This window comes from Gallinula chloropus, assembly GCF_964237585.1.
Source record: "Gallinula chloropus genome assembly, chromosome: 1".
NCBI lineage: Eukaryota > Metazoa > Chordata > Aves > Gruiformes > Rallidae > Gallinula > Gallinula chloropus.
Window position 1 is genome coordinate 184,886,070 of NC_140085.1, and position 24,549 is coordinate 184,910,618.

A 24,549-nucleotide genomic window follows, 5' to 3' on the forward strand; every position below is an offset into this window, starting at 1 on the left:
CTGTACATCACCTGGTTGCTTCGTGCCTGTCATCTATGCAATCAATTTTTAAAGTGACCAACAATGGCTTTACATCGTACCAAGATACAGGGTATTTTCTTCTTCTCTCTGGCACTCAGTTCTGCTCCTGTGTAATTAGTTTGAAAAGGCAGCCCAAAGCAGCCGCGTGATGGAAAGTCATTAATGCTGTGAGATAATTGAGAGATGAAAAAAGGCTTCTGTGACCTGGCCTTTTACACTGATCATCCAAGGAGTGGCACTTAGCCTTGAGAAGAGGAGGCTGAGGGGAGACCTTATCACTGCCTACAATTACCTGAAAGGAGGTTGTAGAGAGGTGGGCGATGGTCTCTTCACCCAGGTGATAGGAGATGGGACAAGGGGAAATGGCACAAAGCTGCACCAGGGCAGGTTCAGATTGGATATTAGAAAAAATTTTCACTGAAAGAGTTGTCAGGGCCTGGAACAGTCTGCCTGGGGAGGTGGTTGAGTCACCTTCCCTGGATGTGTTTAAAAAAAAGGGTAGATCAGGTAGATCCCTAAACTTAGGAGTACAGTTTAGCAGAGCACAGGAATGGTTGGACTTGATGATCTCAAAGGTCTTTTCCAACCTTGTGATTCTGTGATTCTGTGACTGCAGAACCACATGCAGGGGGGTACATATTCCCTTAGGCTTCTCTCTGCATCTCCTCTCTCACGTACACTTGTAATTCAGCTCCCTTCACAAGAACTTCTATGAGTGAACATCTGACATCCTACAGCAGTTTTATCCTACAGCCTTTCCACATGGTGAGGACACGTACATTGATATTACTGTGTCAGTGTAACAGGCTGGAACCACAGGCACAGAGTCTGTGCTGCCAGTATGCATGGCTTGGATGTGTCCTAATGCTGTACTGGAGCATCCTAATGCCATAGGGGAAGCCTGGGGCACACCAGTGTCCTTGTCCAGCACTCCGGTTTACACAGGAAGGAAACAGAGGCACATGTGAAAGATACAGATGGGTTGGGATGTCAGGGGTAGGACTGCAATCATCTAGACTGCAATCTAAGGTCTGGGTTAAGGTCTGGAGCTTTAAAGGTTGATATTCAGGAACCAAATGTGATTAATGTCACTGTGCATGAAAGTCCTGTGTGACCCCAAGGGTTTGGGCTGGGGTGGCCTGTCTAATGGCACTGTCTAATAACTGTTGGGGGGGGCGGGGGGGGTGAAGGGGAATTTCACATAGTGCACAGACCACAGCCACCTTCTCCTCTGCTTGGCTGCAGCCAGAGTGGAGGCCCCAGAAACAGCATTAAGAACAAGTTGTGCTGTACAAAACTCCTGAACGAGACAGGGTGATTTCCAGTCTCCCTTTTGACAAAGTGATGAGATGACCCTGACCTCCCATCCTTATCTATTTAACCATACACTTAACGCCTCTGTAGCTTTTTCACACGTTACATGCTCACAGTCCTACTGCCAGCAACTGGGCCAATGTCACTTGTGACAACTGTAACAAGAGGGATGCTAATTTTAACTCAATTACTGCTGATTGCATATCGCAGGTGTTATGGGAAACCTGTGGGCTAGATTTCCTGAAGAACAGCTCAGTCATCAGAGAGAGAGACGTGCTCCTGGTTGCAGGCAATGTCACCCTGTGGTGGGTCAGCACCAGGCAGTGGCTGAGCACCACACGCCGCCTGCTCTCCCCCACAGGAGAGACAGACAGAGCCTCCATGGGTTGGGATAAGGACAGTTTACTGATAAAAATCACCATGAATGTCGAACAGTAACGGCCAGTTACACTCACACCCAGTGCTAACACAGAGCACCTTACTGACCTGACGATTACAGAGTGCTGCCCGACAGCAAGGACGCACCAACCGACCAACCAACCCCATGCCCTGGCCACACTCAGACTGTCCTGGAGGCAACAAGCCCATACCCTTCCCCAGCTGCTTTTAGGAGGAAGTGGTGTCAGGTGATGTGGAAAACAGCCCAGGCTAACTCAGCTCACCAGGCTAACTTAACTCTGGCCAGGCCAGAACCAGGACACACCCTCACCTCTCTGAGATCCACCTTGGCAGCAGGAGCCAACAATTTCACCCTCCAGGACCCCCTGCTACACTTCATCTCCCACCTCTGCCCCAACTCCTGCTCGTTGCTGGAGGACCCCAGTCCAGCTCAACCCCAACCCTTCCTCCTCCATGCAGGATTTCTTGGTGCATGGTTGCCTTCCTTGAGGGAAGTGGCAGGTTATCGTATAACCTACAGCTAAAGGCTTTGAGAAACAGAGAAAAAACCCACCCCACAAAATAAAGTGGGCAGAAGAGCTGCCTGGAAAGAGGGGCTATAACCAGGAACACCCAAAACGGTGGCAGCTACAGCCGGCACGACCCTCCTCGTGATGCGCCTGTTTCCCACTGACCAGCCATCAGTGGCAAATACACGTGAAGTTCCATGGCTGGAATGCTTTGTGCTGCAGATAGAGATGCTGGGCTCCTCGGTGTAACGCTGGTGTGTGAAGTCACCGGTTCGCAGCCTCCGACCCGGAGACAATCGCTGGTGCAGCGCGCATTGTCAGTGCCGCCTATTTTTAGGCTGCCGTAGGCATTCGCAGCCATCTCGAAGTGCCTTGGTGACTTCTCACACATTTTTCCAGCAGGAATGAAGATTTCTTCCTGACCTGGGGTATAATGAATGGTGTGGAAAAGAAAAACTGACCAGGTCAGGACAGATTTTGGGAGACAAGAGCAATTCTGGGGCTGTTGGCCATTCTTTCTGCTTTCTGAAGGGCGTTGTGATGTTGGCCTGAAACATTTTACCATGGGACGTGCTCCTTGGGTGTTGGAGGAAGATTTCACTCACAGATGTCTCAGCAGGGGCTGATTTTCTCTCTTTTGTGCTCCCTGAAGGCAGCCTGTCCTTGGGACGACGCCAATTAAACCCAGATGCTTAATTTCATTATAAAAGAAAACTTGTGAAAATTTGACTTTAGTGGGTGGCAGGATCCCAGTTCCTACACGATCGGTGTGGGGTGGTTCAGGAAATAATGTTGCTTTTCTGCAGGACTCTGGCAGGGCTGAGCTGAGCCCTGCAGGGACCTGGGACCAAGGAGCAGTGGGAGAGCTGGAGGACAGCACTCAGCTCCTTGCAACTCACCCATTGCAAGGATGCTCACATCCAACAGCTTTCTTGGGACTGGGAGTAGGTTTATAAGATTATACTCAGACTATAGTTCATCTCTGATCAAATCAGGATGTTTCAGATTTGCATGGTAAGGTTTTGGTAGCGGTGGTGGGGCTACAGGGGTGGCTTCTGTGAGCAGTTGCTTAGATGCTTTCCCCATGTCCGACAGAGCCAATACCATATGGGTCCAAGATGGACCCGCCACTGGCCAAGGCTGAGCCCCTCAGCAACAATGGTAGAACCCCTGGGATAACATAGTTAAGAAGGGAAGGAAAACAAAAAAAGAGTAGCAGGTTCTCTCAACCAGAGGGAGGAGTGAGAAGATGTAAGAAACTCTGCAGACACCAAAGTCAGTGAAGGAGAGGGAGGAGGTATCTGCCATCCCTGGAGGTATTTAATAGATGTGTAAGTGTTGTGCTTGGGGACATGGCCTAGAGGTGGACTAGGCAGGGTGAGGCTGTGGTTGGACTCAGGCTGTGGTTGGACTCGGTGATCTTAAAGGCCTTTTCCAACCCAAGTGATTCTATGATTCTAAGAGGAGGATGAGGGCAGTAGGCAGTGAACACAGGGGTGACCAGGGCACAGAGAGGGATTGGGGTGGAAGGTGAGGCTGAGGAGGGGTAGGAAAGCCCCTGTCAAGGTAATGGAGGGGGATCGCAGGCGGGCAGAGCAGGAGTGCTCTTACCATCCAGATCCACGCATGGAAGCCCTTCCCCACACTGCACTACTGGAGAAAGATACTGGTCCTTCCTCCTTCTCCCCTGCCCTGGGGGTCTGCACTGACTTCTCTGGCCAGGAGTGTGACTGGTGGGCTGTGATACATGGAGCAATTCAAACATCAAAGTAGCAATCGAAGGGGACTGAAGGAGCAAAGCAAATGTTGGGAATTAACTGGGAAGAAACAGAACAGAACAGAAAATCTAACTGTGCCATGCTGGAAGTCAGTTGTGTGTCACCTTTTGAACAGTGTGTGCCTGAGTCTGGCATCTCCAGAAGGAGAAAGGATGCAGTGATGGGAATCTGGGAAGCAGGAAGTGTGGGGACAGGTCCTGTACTGCTCAGCTCAGGCAAGAGGTGAGTGGAGGCAGAATCATTTCTACAAAGTCCTGAGGAGCACAGGTGAAGCTCCTGGTCTCCACTACTACAAAATTCAGAAGGCATCAGAAGAGACCAGCTGTGCTGGCATGAGCAGTATTCCCTGTTTTAACTGCTCAACATTTTCTGGTTTCCAGAAATGTAGCTTTAATTGCTAGCTCTTTCGAAGTCTTCAGAGATTTGAAGGACATGACCCAAAACATAACGTACCAGAGAGAACCTTAATTCCTCTTTAACCAAGTTCTGCTGAATGCCAATCACCCAGATATTTCCAAGGAACTGTAAGTCTTTCAGCACCTGGAAATTCATCAGAGAGGTCCTGATGGACCATATTTATGTCACCATACTGTGAAAATCCTCCTACAATGAAGGAGGACCACAAAGACGGTTAAGGGCCTGGAGCATCTCCCCTGTGAGGAAAGGCTGGAAGAACTGGGGCTGTTCAGCCTTGAGAAAAGAAGACTGGGAGGGGATTTGATTAATGTTTATAAGTATCTTAAGCGTGTAATACAGGGGGACATGGCCAGCCTCTTTTCAACTGCCTGTGGGGCCAGGACAAGGGGCGATGGCCACAAGTTGGAGCACAGGAAGTTCTGCACCAACATGCGGAAGAACTTTTTCACGGTGAGGGTGACAGAGCCCTGGGACAGGCTGCCCAGGGAGGTGGTGGAGTCTCCTTCTCTGGAGATATTCAAGACCCATCTGGACACTTCCCTGTGCAATATGTCGTAGGGACCCTGCTTAGGCAGGGGGGGGTGGACTCGATGATCTCTGGAGGTCCCTTCCAACCCCTACAACTCTATGATTCTGTGATAAGGTCTGTAACCACGAGGGACATCAAACACCATGACCAGCTCTACTGCATGTCCACTGGAAGGAAAGCTACAACAAAGCAGGTGAAGAAGGGAGCATCCATGCAGCACCACACCGCTGCTGTGCAGTACCGTGTCCCTCTCGGAGCCCTCAGGAGCAGGGACATGGTACTGCACAGCAGCCACATCATTGCTAGAGCTGGCACTGGGCACAGCCATGCAGGGACAGAGAACACAAGAAACACAAGAAACTCCTTGGCAGCAGCAGCAGCTTGTGGGTATCTGTCCTGGGGGCTTGCTGGGCAGACCAGAAACACTCCCAGTCTCTCACCTCTGCACTGCTAGATAAGTTTTCATTAGTTTGGTAGGGGTTTAGGTAAACCCATTTCTTATTTTTATTACAGTTTCAGAAAAAGCATTCCTGGTCTCAGCAATATCAGGAAAGTTTTATGGGCTCATATGGAACAGACATACCCTGGCATCAGTAAATTCTCTTCATTTGGTTTATTATATGTCCTGAGGAACCTCTCTGGAGTCAGCGTTTCTTGGGTTAGATGTTGTCAGTAATTTCGTCCCCCTCATTCATCAATTAATGTCTGTAACAAAAATCTACCCAGTCAGCTTATCTCACCAAGTGACTCTGCTGTGTTTGTCATCACAGTACCTGCATGTCCAGTACTGAGATTGCAATCAAAGGGAGAGATCACCCATGGTATGATTGTTTTCTCTCTTTCCCCAGAGCTGACAGAAGAAAACAGAAATGAGAGACAAAATAACCCTCTTGCTGCTTTCAAACATCAGCCACATCCTCCAAAGAGCTGGAGAAATGGAGAAATGGACCCCTTATTAAACTGTAATTCCTGGTGCCATATGTAAAGGATTATGTTGGGTTGTTTACATTTCCCTACATCAGATCAGCATTAAATTGTTTGGGGTTTTTTAACCCATTTTGAGAAAAGAGCTGGATCCTGACTGCTCATGTCAGTTACACTCTTCAGGCATGAGAAGCATGCCCAACCAGTTGTACCCAACTGTCTTTCTGTGTTAAGGAAGAGCAGCAGAGGTCGGAATCCCTTCCCTACCCCAAAGCACTTGCAGGGAGCCAGGCTGGAAGCTGGTTATGTACTCTAGCAGATACCAGTAGCTTCTGCAGTTGTTAAAGAGCTCATGGATGTTTCTCATTATTATTTTCATTCTTAAAAAGGACTGTAAAAGGACATCAGGAGCAGTGAAGTGTTATCAACATGTGCACCTTCTGCCTGGGGAGGACACCCTGAAGGCCTCAGGTGTGCATCCCACAGGTCTGGCCATGCCATTTGGAGATGATGCTGCCCCAGAGTTGTGCCAATGGGAAAGACCAGGGCAGAGCTCATTCAAAAAGAGAATAGCTGTGTAAGCACTTTCTACAGCAGAGTGTGTGGTCACCTGTAAAAGCATGTCTTTGCTGTGCCAGTGAGAGTTAAAGACAACCTGCAGTGCTCATCATGGCAGTGTCACCTCATGCAAACCCCAAGTCCTTCTGTGCTGCAGCTGGACTCCAAAACATGACTGCAACCTGGTGATGTGGCAGAGAGTGAGCTGAACCACACCATTTAAAGGCAAAACAGCATATTCAGAGAGTTCTCAAATGAAGATATGCCTGGGAGTTCAAGAGAAGCCTAGGAGGCTTGTGGACCTCTTGGTGGGAGTAGCACAGCTAAACTCCAGGATCACCAAGTTTTCAGGAAGCAGGTGTCTCTGCTAGAAGGGGGAGATCTGCCAGTGTGTTGGAAAGAGCAGAGACGAGCAATCCCATATCACTGAACTGCCACTGCAAAGGGTTAATCTGGATGTTGGGGCAGAGCACACCCTCAGCAAGTTTGCTGAATACACTTAACTGGCAGGAGTGGCTGATACAGCAGAGGTCTGTGCTGCCATCCAGAGGGACCTTGACTGGCTGGAGAAATGGACTGACAGGAACTTCATTAAGTTCAATAAGAAGTGCAAAGTCCTGTACCTGGGGAGGAGCCATCCCAGGCACCAGTACAAGCTGGGGTCACCCAGTTTTGCAGAAAAGGACCTGGGGGGGGGTCTGGTGGTCACCAAGGTGACCATGAGCCAGCAATATGACGTTATGACAAAGAAGGTGAATGGTATCCTGAGCTGCATTAGACAAAGTATTGCCAGCAGGTTAATCCTTCCCTTCTGCTCAGCACTGGTGAGGCCACTCCTGGAGTGCTGTGTTCAGTCCTGGGCTTCCCAGTACAAGAGAGAGAGGGAAATACTGGAAAGAGTCCAACAAAGGGCCACAAAGTTGATGAAGGGACTGGAACATCTCTCTGTGAGGAAAGATTGATAGACCTGGGACTATTCAGCCTGGCCAAGAGAAGGCTTAAGGGGATCTCATCAGTGTATATGAAGAGGTGAAGGGAGGATGCAAAGAGAATGCAGCCAGGCTCTTCCCAGTGGTGCCCAGTGACAGGACCAGACCACTGGGTACAAACTGAAACACAGCAGCTTCCCTCTGAACATCACTTTTCCTCTGTAGGACTGATCAAGCAGTGGCCCAGGTTACCCAGGTTGCAGAGTCTCCATTGCTGGAGATATGGAAGCTGTCTAGACATGGTGCTAGCCAGCATGTTTTAAGTGACCCTGCTTGTGCAGGGGGTTGGACCAGATAACCTCCCAACATCAACCATTCTGTGAATCTAATTGGCCCCACAAGCATATGGTCTCAGCACATTATTCTTTCACATTAAACCATAGCACTGAAATGACATGGAGAAAAACTGGCAAAGGTTCACTGATGTTCATCACCTCTTTCCAGTCTTCACCTTGTAGAAGCAGGGACAAGCAGCACATTCCTGCACAGCAAGAGGAGTGCCTCTGGAAAATGTGTGCTCCCAACACGGTGCCATGTGACCCTCACTCTGCACAGGACCAGCATTGGTGGGGACAGCACATCTGATGTGGACAGCAAGAGGAGGTCCACATGGGCTTTTGTGGCTGAAACGCCTTCCCCAGCTTTCTGAGGCCATGGGAAATGCTGGTTGCTGGCTCTTCCTGTAGGCAAGCCAATCTTTTTGAGTAGGAAAGCTATCTCCCAGTCCCTTGGTAACTGCATCTGTGGTAAATACCACTGGGGCTGAATTACACTAATAAGGAAATATTTTCTGCTGTTAATTATTTTCCAAAGGAACTGGGCTTCAGCCAAACACTAATGAAGTCAGAGGGAAATGGGACCTGGGCCATTCATGAAGCAATGAAAAAGCTTTACCAGCAGTTCAAGAGCTGTGCTGTTTTCTGCACAAAGCCAGATGAACACATCTTTCCACAGCCTTGTGCAGTCACTTTCCACACTTGAGCTTTCTGTTCGCTCCACAAAGGGTATCACTTCAATCCTGCACTAGTGAGTCAAGAGAAACGAGTATAAGATGAAAGACTGGTGGAGACTGGTAGCCCGGGCCAGACCTTGACAATATGAATAGAGGGAATAAGAAGTAGCTCCTTTAGCCTGAAATAATTTGCCTGGAGCAGAAAATAGGATGGGGAGAAAGGTAAAATGGAAAGAAACCTGCACAAAATGACTGCCAGGTGTTTTTTAAGCAGCAGGGAGACAAAGGGATGCAGGGACGCAGGGGCTTGCAGGACTGTAAGCTGTGCTGTTATAACTGATCTTAGGATAAATAAGTGAGAAGGTCTGGTGGTTTTGACACTGTGCCCACCTGTGAGAGCAGGAGTGAGCCAAGGCTGTGAGAACTGCTTGCTCATGCAGAGCTTCCAGGGAATGGGTACCATGGGGAGCAGTAGACAAAATCCTTGTGCTGACACACTGCCAGTGACTGGGATGACTGGCAGTCTCTATGCTGAAAACCAGACCATGTGGATTGTTGACTCTTTTTTTTCCCAAAACCAAAAGGTTTTCAGCCCTGTTTTGGATTCACAGCCAAAGCATATGGCTCGTCCAGCACATGGGCATTTGCTACCTGGCAGGCCAGGTTGCTTTTGCGGTACAGAAATAAGACCACCTTGTCTTTATGATCCCAATGACTTTATGCACCTTCTGTTAGGCATGAGTAACATCTCCTCATTGAAATGCAAATAAATACCACAGTGGTCTTGCCAGTGTCTCCTCCGTATTTCAGCTCAGCCATCTTCCTCTTTTCAAAATCATCCGGCCTCTATTAGAAACACCTTTTGTTTTTAAATCAGTTGTGGGGAATTGCTGAGTTTCTGAATCCAGGAGAGGGTAAGTCAGACAAGCTTGCTGGGGACAAACAGATGAGAGCTGTAAAGACCAGGAAAGAGAAATGTATAATGACCCCAATAAAAACCATTCTTACAATTGCTACTAAGTTATTGAGGAAAAAAAATAGTCACCTTCATGCCTCTTGACAGTGGGCTGCTATTAGCCAGAATGATAAAATTACTCAAACTGGGCAGTTTGCAGGTCCTTCCATTTCCCCTGCTCCACAGCCACAGCTACCTCTCTTCTCAAAATTTCCATGTCCGGAATATGTTAGAAGATGCCGAGCAAATGTGCACAAGGTTTGACACAGTATGAATGTGGGGGACTTCCTGGACATATCAGATCATTTCACCTGCAGATGGACCATGGTCATTTGCCAAGGACACGCAGGTGTCTCATATCTGGCTCAGAATTACTTTGCCTATCCAGAGGTCCTGGGCAAATGCTCCATCTTCTGATGCCACCCAAAGTTTCCAGGCAGAAAAAAACACACCACATGTGGAAAATACCCAGACATTTGTCAGACTGTTATATGTTTGGCAATAATAAACCTGAGTCCTGTCCTTCTGACAAAGGTATAGTAGTCCACTTCAACCTTAGTGGGGTTGAGAAAGGCGAGATGGACCTGAAGTCAGTGCATGCAAGAGCCCAGGACAACAGGGTCAACATCACTCTAGTCTGTGCATCACATGGCATTGAAAAAATAAAGATGCCACTGGGAGCTGCTAAAAATGCACACCATCCTCTGGTGATGGTGGAAACCATCTTCAGAGCCAGCTAGGAGGCTTTTTCTCTCAGTAAAACAGGAAAGTTGGTATATGACCCTGGCAGCTCAGGCTTGGTTTTTCCAGACTCTGCCCTTGAGCTACTCTGCGTGTGGGGCCTCTGTGGTGTTTCTGCACACAATCCTGAAGCATGTTACTCGTGGTCACCAGGTAAACCTATTGGAGAAGGTGAGAAACAGAGAAGTAAAGTATTGTCACAAGTGTCAAATTTAACTGACTCTTGTGCATCTTCTTGCCTGGCCAGTGACTTAAGCTTGGGGTTGCCTTATTAAGTAAACAGGTAATTTTCTTTCTGAGGCAACAGGAGACCCTCAGCAGAGAAGAAACCTTGGTCATCAAAGTACCTAACTGTAAACAGGAACCTTGGGATCAATAGAGAGCCAAGAAGAAAAGGAAAAAACAAACCCAGAAGTGGACTGATGTCTCAAAATAGCAGAATAAAGTGGGACAGCAGCTGATGCAGGTGAAGCAGCCCTCGGGGAGATGCGCTAGCACTTTCTAGTTATTGCTTTGGTACTGCCTTGGATGCAGTGCCCCGCGTGCACATGGCGGTGTTAAGAGCTGGAACTGCTCCGAGTATCACTGCTGGCCCCACACCCCAGTCAGTCCCTGTCTGAACAACTCCCCAGAATGAAGAGAACATGCCATTTACTGCAGTTCACCATTTTTTTCTCTGCTATCTTTGGTTCTTGGGTGTTAAAAGAGGGGTTTGTTGCTGAAGCCCATCTATGCCCTGCAAAACTGCTGCAGCCACTTGCAGCACCAGGCAGGCACATACACCGCACAGTAAATTAAATGGGGAGGGTGTTAATACTGCTATAGGTGCAGCCATTTTCAATACAGCTGCTGCCATTGCTAAACATGTGCTTTAATTAATAAAGAAGTGGAAGAACAGCATCCAGAGGAAGCACTGTCCCTAGCACAGATGGGTAGACGTGATGCACAGATATTACACGCACCTCACCAGAGCTTGTAATCTGCTCATTTCATTACTATTCAGGTCTCTGATTACAAGCTTTTCCAAGACATCTCTTTCCTGACTTACTCATTCAAGACATTGAAAATTATAGAAGAGATGGTATGAGGGTAAAGAGAGGGAAGAAGTTGGGGAAACAATCATACATGTCTGAATCAGAGACTGATAACTTAAAATCAGAGAGTCACCTGGGTTGGAAAGACCCTTAAGATCATTAAAGCCAACCATAGCCTAACCCTGACTAGTCTACCACTAGATCATGTCCTTAAACACTTAAATACCTCCAAGGATGACGACTCCACCACCTCCCTGGGCAGCCTGTTCCAATGCCTGACAACCCTTTCAGTAAAGAAATTCTTCCTGATATCCAACCTAAATCTCCCTGGTGCAATTTTAAGCCATTCCCTTTCATCCTATTGCTTGTCAGCCGAGAGAAGAGACCAACCCCAACATTTCTGCAACCGCCTTGCAGGTAGATGTAGAGAGATATAAGGTCTCCCCTCAGCCTCCTTTTCTGAAGACTAAAAGCCCCCAGCTCCCTCAGCCGTTCCTCATAGGACTTGTGCTCCAAAACCTTCACCAGCTTCATCACCTTCCTCTATACACACTCCAACATCTCAACATCCTTCCTGTAGTGAGTTGTCTGTTGGTGAGTTATGCTCATTTGTCATTTTGGGGTTTTTTTTATAAACAATCCAAGCAATTGGGAGCACAAGGTGATAAGGTGCAATTGGAAGAGACCAGGTTGAAATGGAAAAACATCCTGGGCCCTGCTGGGGTCAGACACCACTCAATCACTTCACCTGTGCTTCAGTTTGGCCTCCTGTAAGATGCTACCAACATTTTCCTTGTGGAATCGGTGTGATGTTTTATTTCTGTAGAGCTTGGTGTCTTTATTTCCTTATGTCAGGGCTTACATTTAAGAAACAGGCAGGGAGTTAAATAATGGTAATGATAGTGTACCCAAATCAGTGGTGTGCTTTTCCATATAATTTAACACTTTTCAAAGGAAGAAAATAATAAGGGTGTTTTGGCTTTAGCCTTGTTTCCACTTCCCTTCCAAGCCCTCACCCTCAGCAGTGTCAGAGGTCCTGCACCCTCTGGGCCAAGATCCTGGGACAAAACTCTGTAAGCAAAGAGCTTTTATTGTTACTTAGAAGATATCTCAAGAGTAAACTTATGTTTCTTCTGCCTTATCTTTGTCCAACCTGCTTATTATTTAAGCAAGAGGATCTTTTCCTACAGCCTAATGTGTTCTGAAGGGAAAGCTCTCTGTCAGATTCCCATTTCCACTCTTCTCTTTAACACATGGAGCTGTTTCCATACCCATCTATAACTGGTTAATGGCTTCTGTGGGAAAAGGGACTGGACCTGTCACCTCCTTCACTACAAAGGGGCTGTGTGAAACCTGTCACGGACTTGCAGGTTTTGGGGTGTTCTTGGCTCCAGCCGTAGGCTGCAGTGGGTGCTGGTCAGACCCTTCTGAATGGCTGAGGCTTTCCACCCTTTGGGAGCCTTGCACTCCAGCAAAATGCCCCAGTGGCTTAAGCATCTGGGTGCCTCCTCCCTACAAAAGCAAGGCCCACATCCCAATTTCCCTCTCTGCTCATCACAGGTCACCGCCAGCAGCTCCTACCACCATAAGATACCTGTGTGCCTTGCAAATATTCCTCAACCTTGTAGTTTCCCTTTCCCACTTTAGCCAATAAGCTCCATATAAGCCCATCTTCTATGGTCCGTAGACCATGTAAGTCATACTTCCCTGGCTACACAGATGTTATCTGTCATGGTAGTCATGAGATAAATTCAGGCTCCTTGTGTCCAGAATAAACAGGAGTTACCTGGTGTCCCCAACCCTGTCAGCAAGGCCAGGAGGGGGTTATAGGAAACCTTCATACAGGAGGGAAATAAATTACGGCAGAGATGCTCTGGTCACAGCATCCTTCACCGAGCATTGCTGGTTGGTGGGGCAGGCCCAGCAGGAGCTTACACCCAGCAGCAACCACTGGGTTTCTCAGCCCACCCATCCCAGCAGTGGGCACCTGTGCCAGCAGAGGCAGGTGAGTGCAGGCATCTTCCACCAAAACTTCCCTGTCAGCGGCTTTTTATCTGCTACAGATATCAACTTCCTTACTGCAGCATGGACTTGGCCACAGTAAAGCTGGCAGTCACCCTTACAGCCAAAATCTACCTCCTCCATGGGTGTGAAGAAAGCAGCAGGGTCCCAAAAGCCTCACCTACCTCCTCTTCATCCCTAAGATGACGATGCGCTTAACGAAATCCATGGTCTGTAAAGAGAACAATCAAACAGCTTCTGAGTAAGTTACTTGTGGCACGAATATATTGGCAGGTGTATGTAGCTTTGTAATCCTCCTGCCATAGCAAGAGCATAAAATTCCCAACACAAACGGCAGCTCTGCAGCAAGTACCTGACATAATTACAGTCATTATATTGTCTCCGCACTCCCTAGTAAATCAGTGGCAGTATATATTTAATGAGCTCTTTCCTGTTCAGCAGGTTGCTCCCAGCTCTCAGATTTGCAACTGCAATGCAGATGTATCTTAAACCATTAACCCTTGGAAGCGATGGCCCTTTCTGCAGGGGAGCAGGTGACTGTCCCAGTGCAGGGCCTGGTGCTGCACGGCCTCCCCAGGGCCACTGGAAAGCACCGTCAGGCTCTGGTTTGCCCCAGAGAGTGACATTTTGCCAGTTCTGCCCAGTAGATGTGAGAACTTATGGGATGTAACTTGCTTGTAACCTGCACACAGGTGCCCAGCCCACAGTGGTTTATGTGGAATTGTCTGACACTGTGTCCTGCAGGAAAGCCAAGGTATTTCTTGTCTTCTCACAGCAATCAAGTATTTTTGCAGCTCCTGGGCTAGCAGAAAACAGTCCATAGGGTTTGCCTGTGCAGAGGCAGCTCTGGAGGCAGAGCAGGACACGTGTGGCAGCACCGATGCTATCTCTGCACACAGCAGGCATGTGGCCTGGGATGCCTGGCACATCCCATGCATCACAAAGGGGAGGTAACATGGGTCACACCAGGAATGCTCCTCTGCAGAGAAGCCTGCTAGGTTTCCACACCAGGGATAAAGCCAAAGCTCATCATGCTGCTCACTCACTCCCAGAGGAGAAACAGGCAGAGCCTCAGTGGGTTAGGATAAGGACAGTTTACTGACAAAAGCACTGTGAAAGGGGAGTGATAACAGCCCATGGCAAATTACACTCACAGCTGGTGATAACACAAAGTACCTTACTGACCTGGATAACAGAGTACTGCACCAACCAAGCAGACACCTCAGCCATACTGAGAGAGCCCTAGAGGCACCCAGGAGTGCCCTTCCCCAACCAGCCCCTTTTGTGGGGGAGTGATGTCAGGTGGTGTGGGAAACAGCCCAGGCTAACTCAGCTCAGCTGGGATAACTCAGCTCACCTGTGCTGGCTGCATAGGGAGGGTTACTCTGGCCTGTCCAGAACCAGGACAGTGATAAAGCAGTCCCTCCCTGCCTGGCAGTGCCAGCACATACCCTTGCACTGCACTAAAGCAGCTACTCCTGACTTTCAGTGTCAGCTGAGAAGTCCTCTATTCTTGATTCTGTCTAGAAGAGGGTGTCCCTGCCCATGGCAGGGGGTTGGAACAAGATCTGAGGTCCCTTCCAACCCAAATCAGTCTGTGATTCTGTGCTCTCCCCAGCCAAGACCCTTAGCTGTGTCCCCTGCTTCAGCCCCATAAACTGGCGCACTGACACACAAGGAATTTAAGACCCAGCCCTAAAATCTGAAAACAAGTGCTCACAAGAAGATCACAGTCAGTGGTGCCCCGTTCCCCAGCACAGTGGGGAGTCCCCCAGCCTTTCCTAGCAGTGGACTTGGTACCAGCTGCTGCTCAGACCTCCACAGCAGGACCACACTGGGTCTCCCAAGGGGCCTCATTAAACCCATGTGCATGTTGTTCATCTGGTCCATGTTTCTGGCATTGTGTGCTGCCCACAAGCTGCAGAGCTGCAGGACAGACAGGTAGCACAAGGTTTGCTGTGCAACCCCTCCTTGCCTGGCCAGAGTTGGCCATAATCCCTCCCATGGCTGGGGGACAGGGTGCTATTTCCAGCCCTTGCCCTGACTCATCACCCTTGTGCACAGGTAGGAGAAAGGTGAGAAAGGTGGAGAGCTCAGGGGACACCAATGCTCAGAGGGGTCTTCCCGAACAACAGAAATGTCTAACACTGAATACATAGAAGTGGAGAGATAAATCCCAATTTTAATGCAATTTGCTTTAAGCAAAACTGCCACAAACCATCCCCTACCTGTTGTGTATCTCCAACAGTACCGTTGGCATTGCCTGGGAACTGCTGCTCTTCTTTTTCAGCAGCCGGTGTCACCTGGGAGCTCCTCACACTGCTGGGGGCTGAAGGCACAGCAGGGCTGCAGAGATTTAAACAGTAATACAGAGCTACAACTCTTCCTGGGAGCAGCACTGCTGCTTTTCACAGCAGTGATGTGCCATCAGCACACAGTCCTGCACCGTGTCCATCTTACACTGAGGTGACACTCGAGGAAAAACAGTTTGGTGAACTTCTTTCAAACCCAGCCTATTTATTTATTTAAAGGAAGTAATTAGAATTTTGGATAGCACTCTAAGTGTGTGAAGACCTCAAGTATTCAGTATTCAGATTTATGCCTTTATATATATATATATATATATACACACATATCTATTGTGAGACACATGGAGTTGTAGTTCTGAGGAACATTAAGCCTTCATTGGCTACAAAAGGATTTACATTTGTGCTTTGGTGCTCTCCTGAATAGAAACATTCCTGGACCCTACGGTGGCTCTACATGGTGACTTCCCCCATGGAACAAGTCTGCTTAAAACAAACCCCAGCCAAACAAGCAGCCTTGCGCCCTCAGCAGCCTGGAGAGGTTAAACTCACACCACAACGTGTGCAGGTTTGTTCTGGGGGTGCAGGCATCATGCTTTGCCTTCCCAAAGCCCTGCTTTTCTTCTTCAGTCTCAGCGTGTCAAAGGTCAGACAGGAGAGGCTCACAGTAATTTCAGCAGACATCGTATGCAGAGCTCAGGAATTACTTAAGTGCCAAATAACACAAACAAGGTAAGAATTCAGAGCTCAGTGCAAATAAACAACTGCCTGAAGTCTGTCTCTGGGCTATATAATGCCAAGCCCGCCTGGATATTTTGGCATAGTGTGTTATTTGACTTAAACTGCCCCCTTTGCATGTTTGTCCTTCGCTGCTAACCAGCACTGAGTGTACTGGAATGATTCTCAGACGCTTTGCAGATTGAGAGGATTCTCTGTCTTGGGCTGGACCTGCAGTGACATCTCGTGGTCCCCCATGAGGTGAGGTGCTGGCTGCCAGACAGCACAGCCCCCTGGAACCCAAACATCTCACTGTTGCCTGTGGACCACAGCACTGACCAGCACAGATCTGCCAGGGGACTCACCTCCACCTGGGGCGGCCGAATGCCCAAGTAGGGACACAAACACACACCTCCTCCAGCGACACCCCTCCCCTCCTCCTACAGCACTGGGATTGGGGGGGGGGGGGGAAACTTCAAAAATCATCCTTTGATGCATGAAGATAAACAAATGGTGAAAATCAGATCACTGCACAGAGAGCCTGTGGGTGAGCCGTGCCTGCCTGCAAAGCCTGGGTGCTTTTAACCTGAGACAAGGAGAGGAATTAATCTGCCTCCTACCGCGTCTGTGTCTGTCTGAGACTCACGTGTGAGCAGGATGCTTTGCCCTTCACCACTGTTGTTGTGACTCTCACATGATTCCCCCACTGCCAAACAACCCTCCTGCTTTTGGAGCCACAGCAGAGGGGATTAAATCCGACATTTCGGTGTTGCCTGATTTCCCATCCCTGTACACCAGTGTGTAATTTCACCACCTACTCACTTGTTTTCTTCACACACAGGCACATTTAGAGAAAATACGATCCTTGGAAGAGTATTTAGTCAGAGAAAGGATGTAATCAGCTTGGATAGAAATCAGACAGTTAATTTGCTTGAGAAAGGGGGAAAGAAGGAGGAAATGAAATTGGATTTCTTTCCTGTGAACTTAGGGCACCAAAATATTTTATGGCACAACTATAGCATGAGAAGGGAATATAGTTGAAAAACTTCACAGAAAACAGTGCAACAGTGCTCCTGAGCTATTGCACTAAAAATAACATGAAAGCCGAAGTAAAAGATCTGATTCATTACATGTCTTCTGTGTTCATTGAACACAGAACTTAGAGGAAAAGACTCACAAACTTTTCCCAGGGGAAAATAGCTGGATGTCCCACGTAAATCATCAGATATATCAACATTTTGGGTCAGCTCAGCAGTAACTGAGGCATGCCAGGAGAACGTGCAGAAAACAGACACTTAAAACCAAAACTGGGATTTGAAAATCTCATCCACCAGTGACTAATCCATCAAAATACTCAGTCTTGGGAAAGAGGAGAAGCATGGTGAACAGCTGGGGCACTGAGTTTAGGGATTGCCCCAAAAACCTGTCCTCTCGGGCATCTTCCTCCAGCCTTTTTATGGTACTGAGATCAACACAGAGGAGCACTTTGCTGGCAGCTCTGCAAATGAATAGTCCTGTTGAAGGCAAGGAAAGCTCATTATTAGGTTATGCAGAAATGCAGATGCTATCATCCATCTCATACACTCCTCCAGTGAGTTAGCTCAGGTTTAACAAGAGCACATGCTCACAAGTCTCAGGACTAGCACTTGTATTTCTTTTTCTTGACTCTGTGTAGCTATTCTAACATCCTCACAGGCAGTTACGTGAGTTTCACAGCAGTTTCCAGTCCAAAACATTATACAAACATAGTTAGGAAACCCTAATATATTTTCCAGTTCATTTCAAGTTATTAAATAAAGCCAAAGCCAATCTTACTCCCAGTCCTTTGGCATCTCTTGAGAGTAGGACAGTGTGATCAGTCCCCTACTCCAAATAATTTCCCAGTTCATATTACATTCACAGAAATAAGAGAAAGGCCAACTGGAAAGAAGGTCAGGAGATGGTCCAGGGCAGTCGCCTGCCCCAAATCAGGATTCACCTCTAGCTAATGCATTCTCATCAGATATGTGCCTGATTGCCACGCACATCTGAAGAGCCCCCCCAGGGCGATCTCTTCCAGTGCTCCATAATCTTTCCTGTTACATGGTCCCTCCCTAGTGACTAATCTAAACCCTCTTTGATTCAATAAGCCTATTATTTCTTGTTCTAGCCTCCACGAACATAAAAGATGCTGAAAAGATGAAAGGAATAAATTGTTCCCTTTGTGTTTAGAGACTTGTATTTCCTTAGAGTATTCTGCAGGCAAACCTACTCAAACTCCTTCCTTCTTCTATTTCTCATGAACTTATGTTCTCACATTTTCTAGATTTCTGCTAAACCTCATTGCTCTTCCCTGAACTGTTTGATTTTTCCTAACAAGTATGACATACAGAACTAGACCTGATACTTCAGCTGATGCCACTCCAGAGCTGAACAACAGGAGATATTTTATGTCGTGTGGATGGTGCAGTCTTTATATATCTCAGTGTTACTGTTCATTTTGCAGCATTGCTATGTTGTTAGAATGGGTCACGAAACAAACGCCAGCCAACTTCTTGACCTTCTCCTGCCAATTTGACCTTAAATTCCTCTCTTTCCTGTTTGCAAAGTTTGTCAGTTCTGTCCATTCTCAAGATGACCTTGAATCCTAATTCCACCCTTCAACCTGCCTGCAACCTCACCTGCCTCAACGTACAATACAAAGCTGTCTCCTTTTTCCCTCCTTTATATCCTGCCTGAAATAGATCACAATACGGTCACAAAATCTCTTGTGTATTATGCATCCTGCAATCCAACAATCACTGCTATTGGTTTTGAGAAGAAAAATAACATAAAAACAATGACACAAAGTTAATGGGTTTTTTAAAAAAACACAGTATTTTTACTGTAAGCACTGGTTAGAAACCATAAAACAGTGAAACAGAAGACCGTCTTCCCCACAAGGACATGTATAGGGACCTATGGCATGTTTGAAAAGTGTGTGTGCTGAGAGAGCAATCTCTACTCATAAGAAGAAATTTTACAGTTTTTTGTAATTATATTTAAGAGTGTGCTGTTGATGTTCGCTGAGGAAAGCTCAGATATAAGAGGACAAGAGCACAGGAAGACTTGCCTAATGCTTTAAGCAGTTCTTTTCCTCTCTGACTTGTTTCTCATTTTTACATTATCAGGACCAGGATTTGAAACTGTGTTGGAAACAGTTCTGTACTTAAGTGGGTGAACTTCAGCAGTCATTTCACATTGTTTGCCACAGTAATTCCTGTTCTTTGACTTTTTTTTTATTAGACTTAAAAAAACTGGTCAGTTTGCTTCAGAGTCCTGCAGTTGAGCAACGCAGCACCCTGGGACCGGCTTCAGTGCAGCAAAACCACCGATTCCTACTGTCCAGGCTAAAAAGCATTAAGGGATGAATTTGAGATTCACAGTGAAAAAGTTATGTCAAGCCTTGGTAAAGACCGTTAAAGTGGAAAAAGGGTTGTTCAGCACCTTGATTTCTCACTAAACTAGAGCAGAGGGAAATTAAAACCAATTCAAAACAGGAATATAAATGTACATTAATATTCAAGCTACTATAGATCATCTTAGTTCAAGTCCTTCTGTCATCAGAAAAGGTTATTTATATGATAGTAAATTGTAGTCCCACATTTTAAGGCCATTTTTCTGCCTTTACCATTTAAACCTTTGGCTCCATTTTAAGCAACCAGCGAACTGGGGTTAATTTATGCAATAATCTCACTCCATTCAGCCACGCTGGAGTCACACCAGTGACTCCTGATTCCACTCTCAGTCACACCATGGTAAACACTACTTTCACTCACACTGGCACAAATTCCTCACTCCGTCAGAGACAGACAGCTGCCCAATTGTCAGGAGCTTCTCAGGGTCCTGCAAGGTATCCACAGAAGAATGATATGCCAACTTGGACCAGGAATTGCTCTGCCTTTGTGGACTTCAAAAGTTCCTGGTTACTTAGAGGTGTTTGTCCCAAACAGGAGTATCTGTAAACATAATACTAACTCATAGAAGATACCTTGTGCAAAGAAGAGCTCATATGGAGCAAAAAAGAAAATCTAGGAGAACAGTGGGAATGACAGAACTAGTTTAGCAATGGAAATGTTCATCAAAAGGGTGTGATACCTGAAAACAAGTGAAAAAATGTTTGAAAGAGACCTTTTGGAGAGTTACAGTTGGTGAAGTACTGAAGCACTTCTGTCCAAGGAGACACACGTGCATTCTCAATACAAAGTGCTCTCACAGTGATGTGGCTAGTTAGGACCCTGTGTAGAAATGCAATTTCTGACTGCAGAGCTCCCATGCTGTGGCTATTTTCACTTGGACACAGATACTAATATTTGGCAGCTCTGAGAATACTTTTGCTTCACCTGCTCTTGAAAGAATAAAATTAGGGGGAAAAGTATGAAATTTGGTGCTCAGCAAACAGCCTAGAAGAGAGAAACTTTTCAGACCCTGAAAATGACAATTTTACATTATTTCACTAATTGCTGTATGCCAAGGAGCTTTTTCATGGTACAGCCACAGATTCTGTCTGTGACTAGAAATAATTGGTGACCTGAAAAAAAATCCACAGTCCACACAACTCAACATCAAGCTGAGTTGCAATTGTTTTGTGAGCTGAAGTAATGACTGTGCTTACAGCCTCGAAGCTCTTGATGACGTAAGTCTGTCCCTCTGGTCACTGGTGAGGAGGAACGTTTCCTCCTCTACTAAGAATACAGCGCTTCAGATATACTGTTCTTCATCTCCTCCATTCATCAGCAATGACCACTTGTCCCCTTCCTCTGCAACAAAACCATTACGTCTCGGCAGCCTGTCTGAAGAAAAGGAGGAGAGAGACACTTGGCTAATCTGATCCCAAGGAGCCGGTCTGGAAGAATCCCTCCTCCTGTCATCCATTCCAATATGAACACTGATTTGGGAAGGAGTAAGTGGCTTCATGCGGCCTTGAGCTTGTGCTTCATAAGTTTCCATGTCTGGCTTCTTATAACTAAGAAGAAAAAGAGAAAAGATGTTTACTACCAAGAGGTCAACGTGTAGAATTGACTTTGGCATTAGAACAAATCAGAAACTTCTGATAACCTAAATGTAACCTGTCCTTCAGATGCAATGCTAATGGCTAAGAGCACTGGTCACACAGGACTAAAACATTTCAATAGTAAAAGAGAAGGACTCTCAAAGTGGGATACTTCAAGAAAAATGATGAGTCTGCTGAATTATGAAAGGGTTCATAGTACACAAGCACAGGGGAATGGACTTGATGACCCAAAAATCACTTTTGGATTCAGTGTGTTCTAGGTCACAAGAAGACCAGCAATGGTAAGCACGTACGTTTTTCTTCACATACATTTATGATTGTCTTTGGAATGTGAAGTTCTGTTCAGCTAACATGAATCTTCAAGAAAAATAATGATTCTACAGAGTATACTGTAACACAGCTTCCATAAGTCTGAAGCCAAATATTCAGATGGGCTTCTCAATATCTAACCACAATGCTGTCCAATGCTTAATGTAATCAGCACAAGAATTGGAGAGTAAAGGAATCACTTTATAGAAATTTCTCATCCTTTGGATAACTACATGCAGAAAGTTTTTAGGATTAAAGTCATGTAGTTAGTTTACACTATATTGTACTATGCACTTGTGGTGGGTTGACCTCAGAAGACCTGAGCTACAAGAGAAATATTTGAAGGTTTGGACTAATTGTAGACACCATGAAAGGTTTTATTTTTGAAAGATGTTTGCTCTCAATGCTGTTAACAACCAGTCCACTCTAACTGCACCCAAAAAGGTCACTCAAAACTGTAACATAAAAGAATTAATAGAATTTGAAAGATCTTGTTATAGTTCAGAAATTGGTTCACTTCCAAAAAAACAGACCAAGATACTTTATCTGTATCAAGGTACAAAAGAATAAATATGCTGGTTCTCTGTTTCTCTTTGGCTAAATTAAATAGACCAAAAAATAAACACAGGTACATATTTTCAAAAAACATTTACCTCTAGATTATGGAGAACTGTCTTTTGAATGATTTTTCCATTTGATATTCACAGCAAAACCAGTGCTGATCATTACCTTGCTTGTTACAGAACTAGATTCCCAACCCAGGTGGCATCCAGTCACCCCTTTAGCTGCTAGTTCAAATATGCTCAGTACAGTCCTAGTCCAGGCGTGTTCACAATGGTGACAGCTGTTTCTTTTGGAGCCAAGGATTAGACCAAACTCCACCAAGCTAAATGACTGTCAGGCACTCCTAGGTGCACAAAGCCAAAAGGAGTGTCTCACAAGTCCCAGCAGCAGTGCTGCCTACAGATCCCCATTTGCTTAGATTAAGATAACTTGCCATTTCAGCTGCAGGGAAGACAGCACGACGGACACAGAAGAAGCTGCCATTGCAGCTGATCCCATCCAAGGCTGAAGCACGAGGCCAACAGGCATGAACACACCTAGCAAAAAAGCAGGTGGACATCAGCCAGAGTATCCTGTCCCCGTGCAGACGTTTTTGTCCTTGTATTCCATAGGTCAGAAGTTCTACAACATGACTTGTTGAGACCTCCATAAACACAACTACATCCATATATATTTACTCACTTATTCTTAAACATGTCCCTTCCGTTGCAAGGGATGACCTCTGCACCAACTCGGCTACAGACTGCGGCCACCAAGGTAAGACTATTTGTCCCTTCCAGCTATTCTGCACGTACGAAACAAAGCAAAAGCAGCAGAAAGACGAGGCAATAGTCCAGGCAAAGGAGGGAGAGGTTACTCAGAATGAAGAAGAGGAATGCTTGGAGTAAGTTTAGAGCATGAGAAAATGTCTGACAGAAGCAAAAAGAATCTAAGTAGTGAGAGAAAATGTGCGACACTGGGGTGAGATTAAAATAGGGAGCACCTAGAAGTTGGATTGTGTCTCTGATTACAGCTGGGTTTGAATGTACAGAAACTAATCCCATGTACTGCTAAGTGAAATAAAGAGCACAGCTTTTATTTCATCATATAATAATTTATTTCTAAGAGTTTTAGATTTGGGGAACAAAGATTTTTTTCCACAACATTAAAAAAAAAGAAAAAAAGAAGGTATTTATTTTGTCCTCCTGACAAGTTTTAAATACTCTAGGAACCTCTTAATGGTTCCCTGAGCAGGAAACCCCATTAGAGATACCACAGAGGCACTAAACTGTGCTGCTGTCTTCAACAAAAAGTTACGTACCTGCTGCTATAGGTATTCCAAGCAGATTATAAATCAAGGCAAGAATCAGATTTATTCGTATTCTTCGAACTGTTCTCTTTGATAAGTGAATACTGGCAACTACATCCAGCAAGTCATTCTGCAAGACAGAAGAGCATTACAAGTTTTCCACATGCAGAATATGAATGCAAGAAGAGGAGTATCAGCGATAAAAGAGGATGGGTCAAAACTGTAGTGCTCACTCGGATAAGAACAACATCTGCTGCTTCAATGGCAACATCAGTGCCCGTTCCAATTGCAATTCCAACGTCGGCCCTGGCTAATGCAGGGGAATCATTGACTCCGTCACCAACCATCGCAACCTTCCTCCTCCCATTTTGGAGTTCCTGGACCTTTGCAACCTTGTGAGAAGGAAGAACCTCAGCAAAGACTTTTTTGATCCCAACCTATGTACAGACAGACAGACACTCCAGTTAGTGATATGCTTCATGCTGAAAAGAAGAGCCATTTGCTGCTCTAGGGAAAAGGAAACGAGGGAAGATCAAGCAAGTTGATTCTGGTGGAGGCAATGCTTGCAGACTATACAGAAGGCTGAAGAGCAACATGCCTCTGGCATAAGAAAGGGACTGATTACAGCTCCCTCTGTCTTTACTGCAGAGATGCTGGCAAACAATGCTCTGCCCTCGGTGTCATGCCCCACAGGGCTTCTTAATCTCTACTGCCCTGGCAATAGCGGTTTGATGGTTGAAAGAGCCAGTTTTCAGCTGAGCATGCACCAAAAACGTTTTCAGTGAAATGCACCACAGGAACCATGCATGGTCAGCAGCTACACTAGGGGAAAACAGAAACACCATGTGCAAGACTATAAAAAACAGAGTGGGTGGCTGGCTAAATGTTTCCACTCATCCACATCTCAACTAATACAGAGTTGCTACCACCAGCAGAAACAGTTGAGCTGGGATTAAGGCCCCAGGTTTGGCTGCTCCACCAGGCAGAGACCTGCTTTCTGCTACACAAGATAGAAGCTCTCTTTTAACTCTTCATTTTAACATTTTAAACAGTTTTCAGTGCTGATTTACCATTTTTGCATTGGAAAAGATGTGCCAAAAATTCAATGAAAATACAGGCTGGCACAGACTAAGCTTGTTTGAGTTTCACCTGAGTGCCCGAAACCACAAATCAAAGCTTGTTTCTGAAAGA

The 24,549-nt window shown here is 46.3% G+C and overlaps 1 protein-coding gene across 1 annotated transcript in view; it reads right to left on the minus strand.

The window, feature by feature from the left end:
• Window positions 1-20,723: 20,723 nt before the first annotated feature.
• ATP7B (ATPase copper transporting beta) overlaps window positions 20,724-24,549 on the minus strand; it is a gene marked incomplete at its 5' end in the record, with an annotated part of 29,750 nt that continues 25,924 nt past the window's right edge. Inside the window, 4 exons of the mRNA XM_084272592.1 lie at window positions 20,724-21,149; window positions 22,504-22,606; window positions 23,371-23,488; window positions 23,592-23,795. Coding sequence (XP_084128718.1) covers window positions 20,885-21,149; window positions 22,504-22,606; window positions 23,371-23,488; window positions 23,592-23,795 — 690 coding nt within the window. The 3' untranslated portion in view covers window positions 20,724-20,884. The remainder of the gene's footprint in view (window positions 21,150-22,503; window positions 22,607-23,370; window positions 23,489-23,591; window positions 23,796-24,549) is intronic.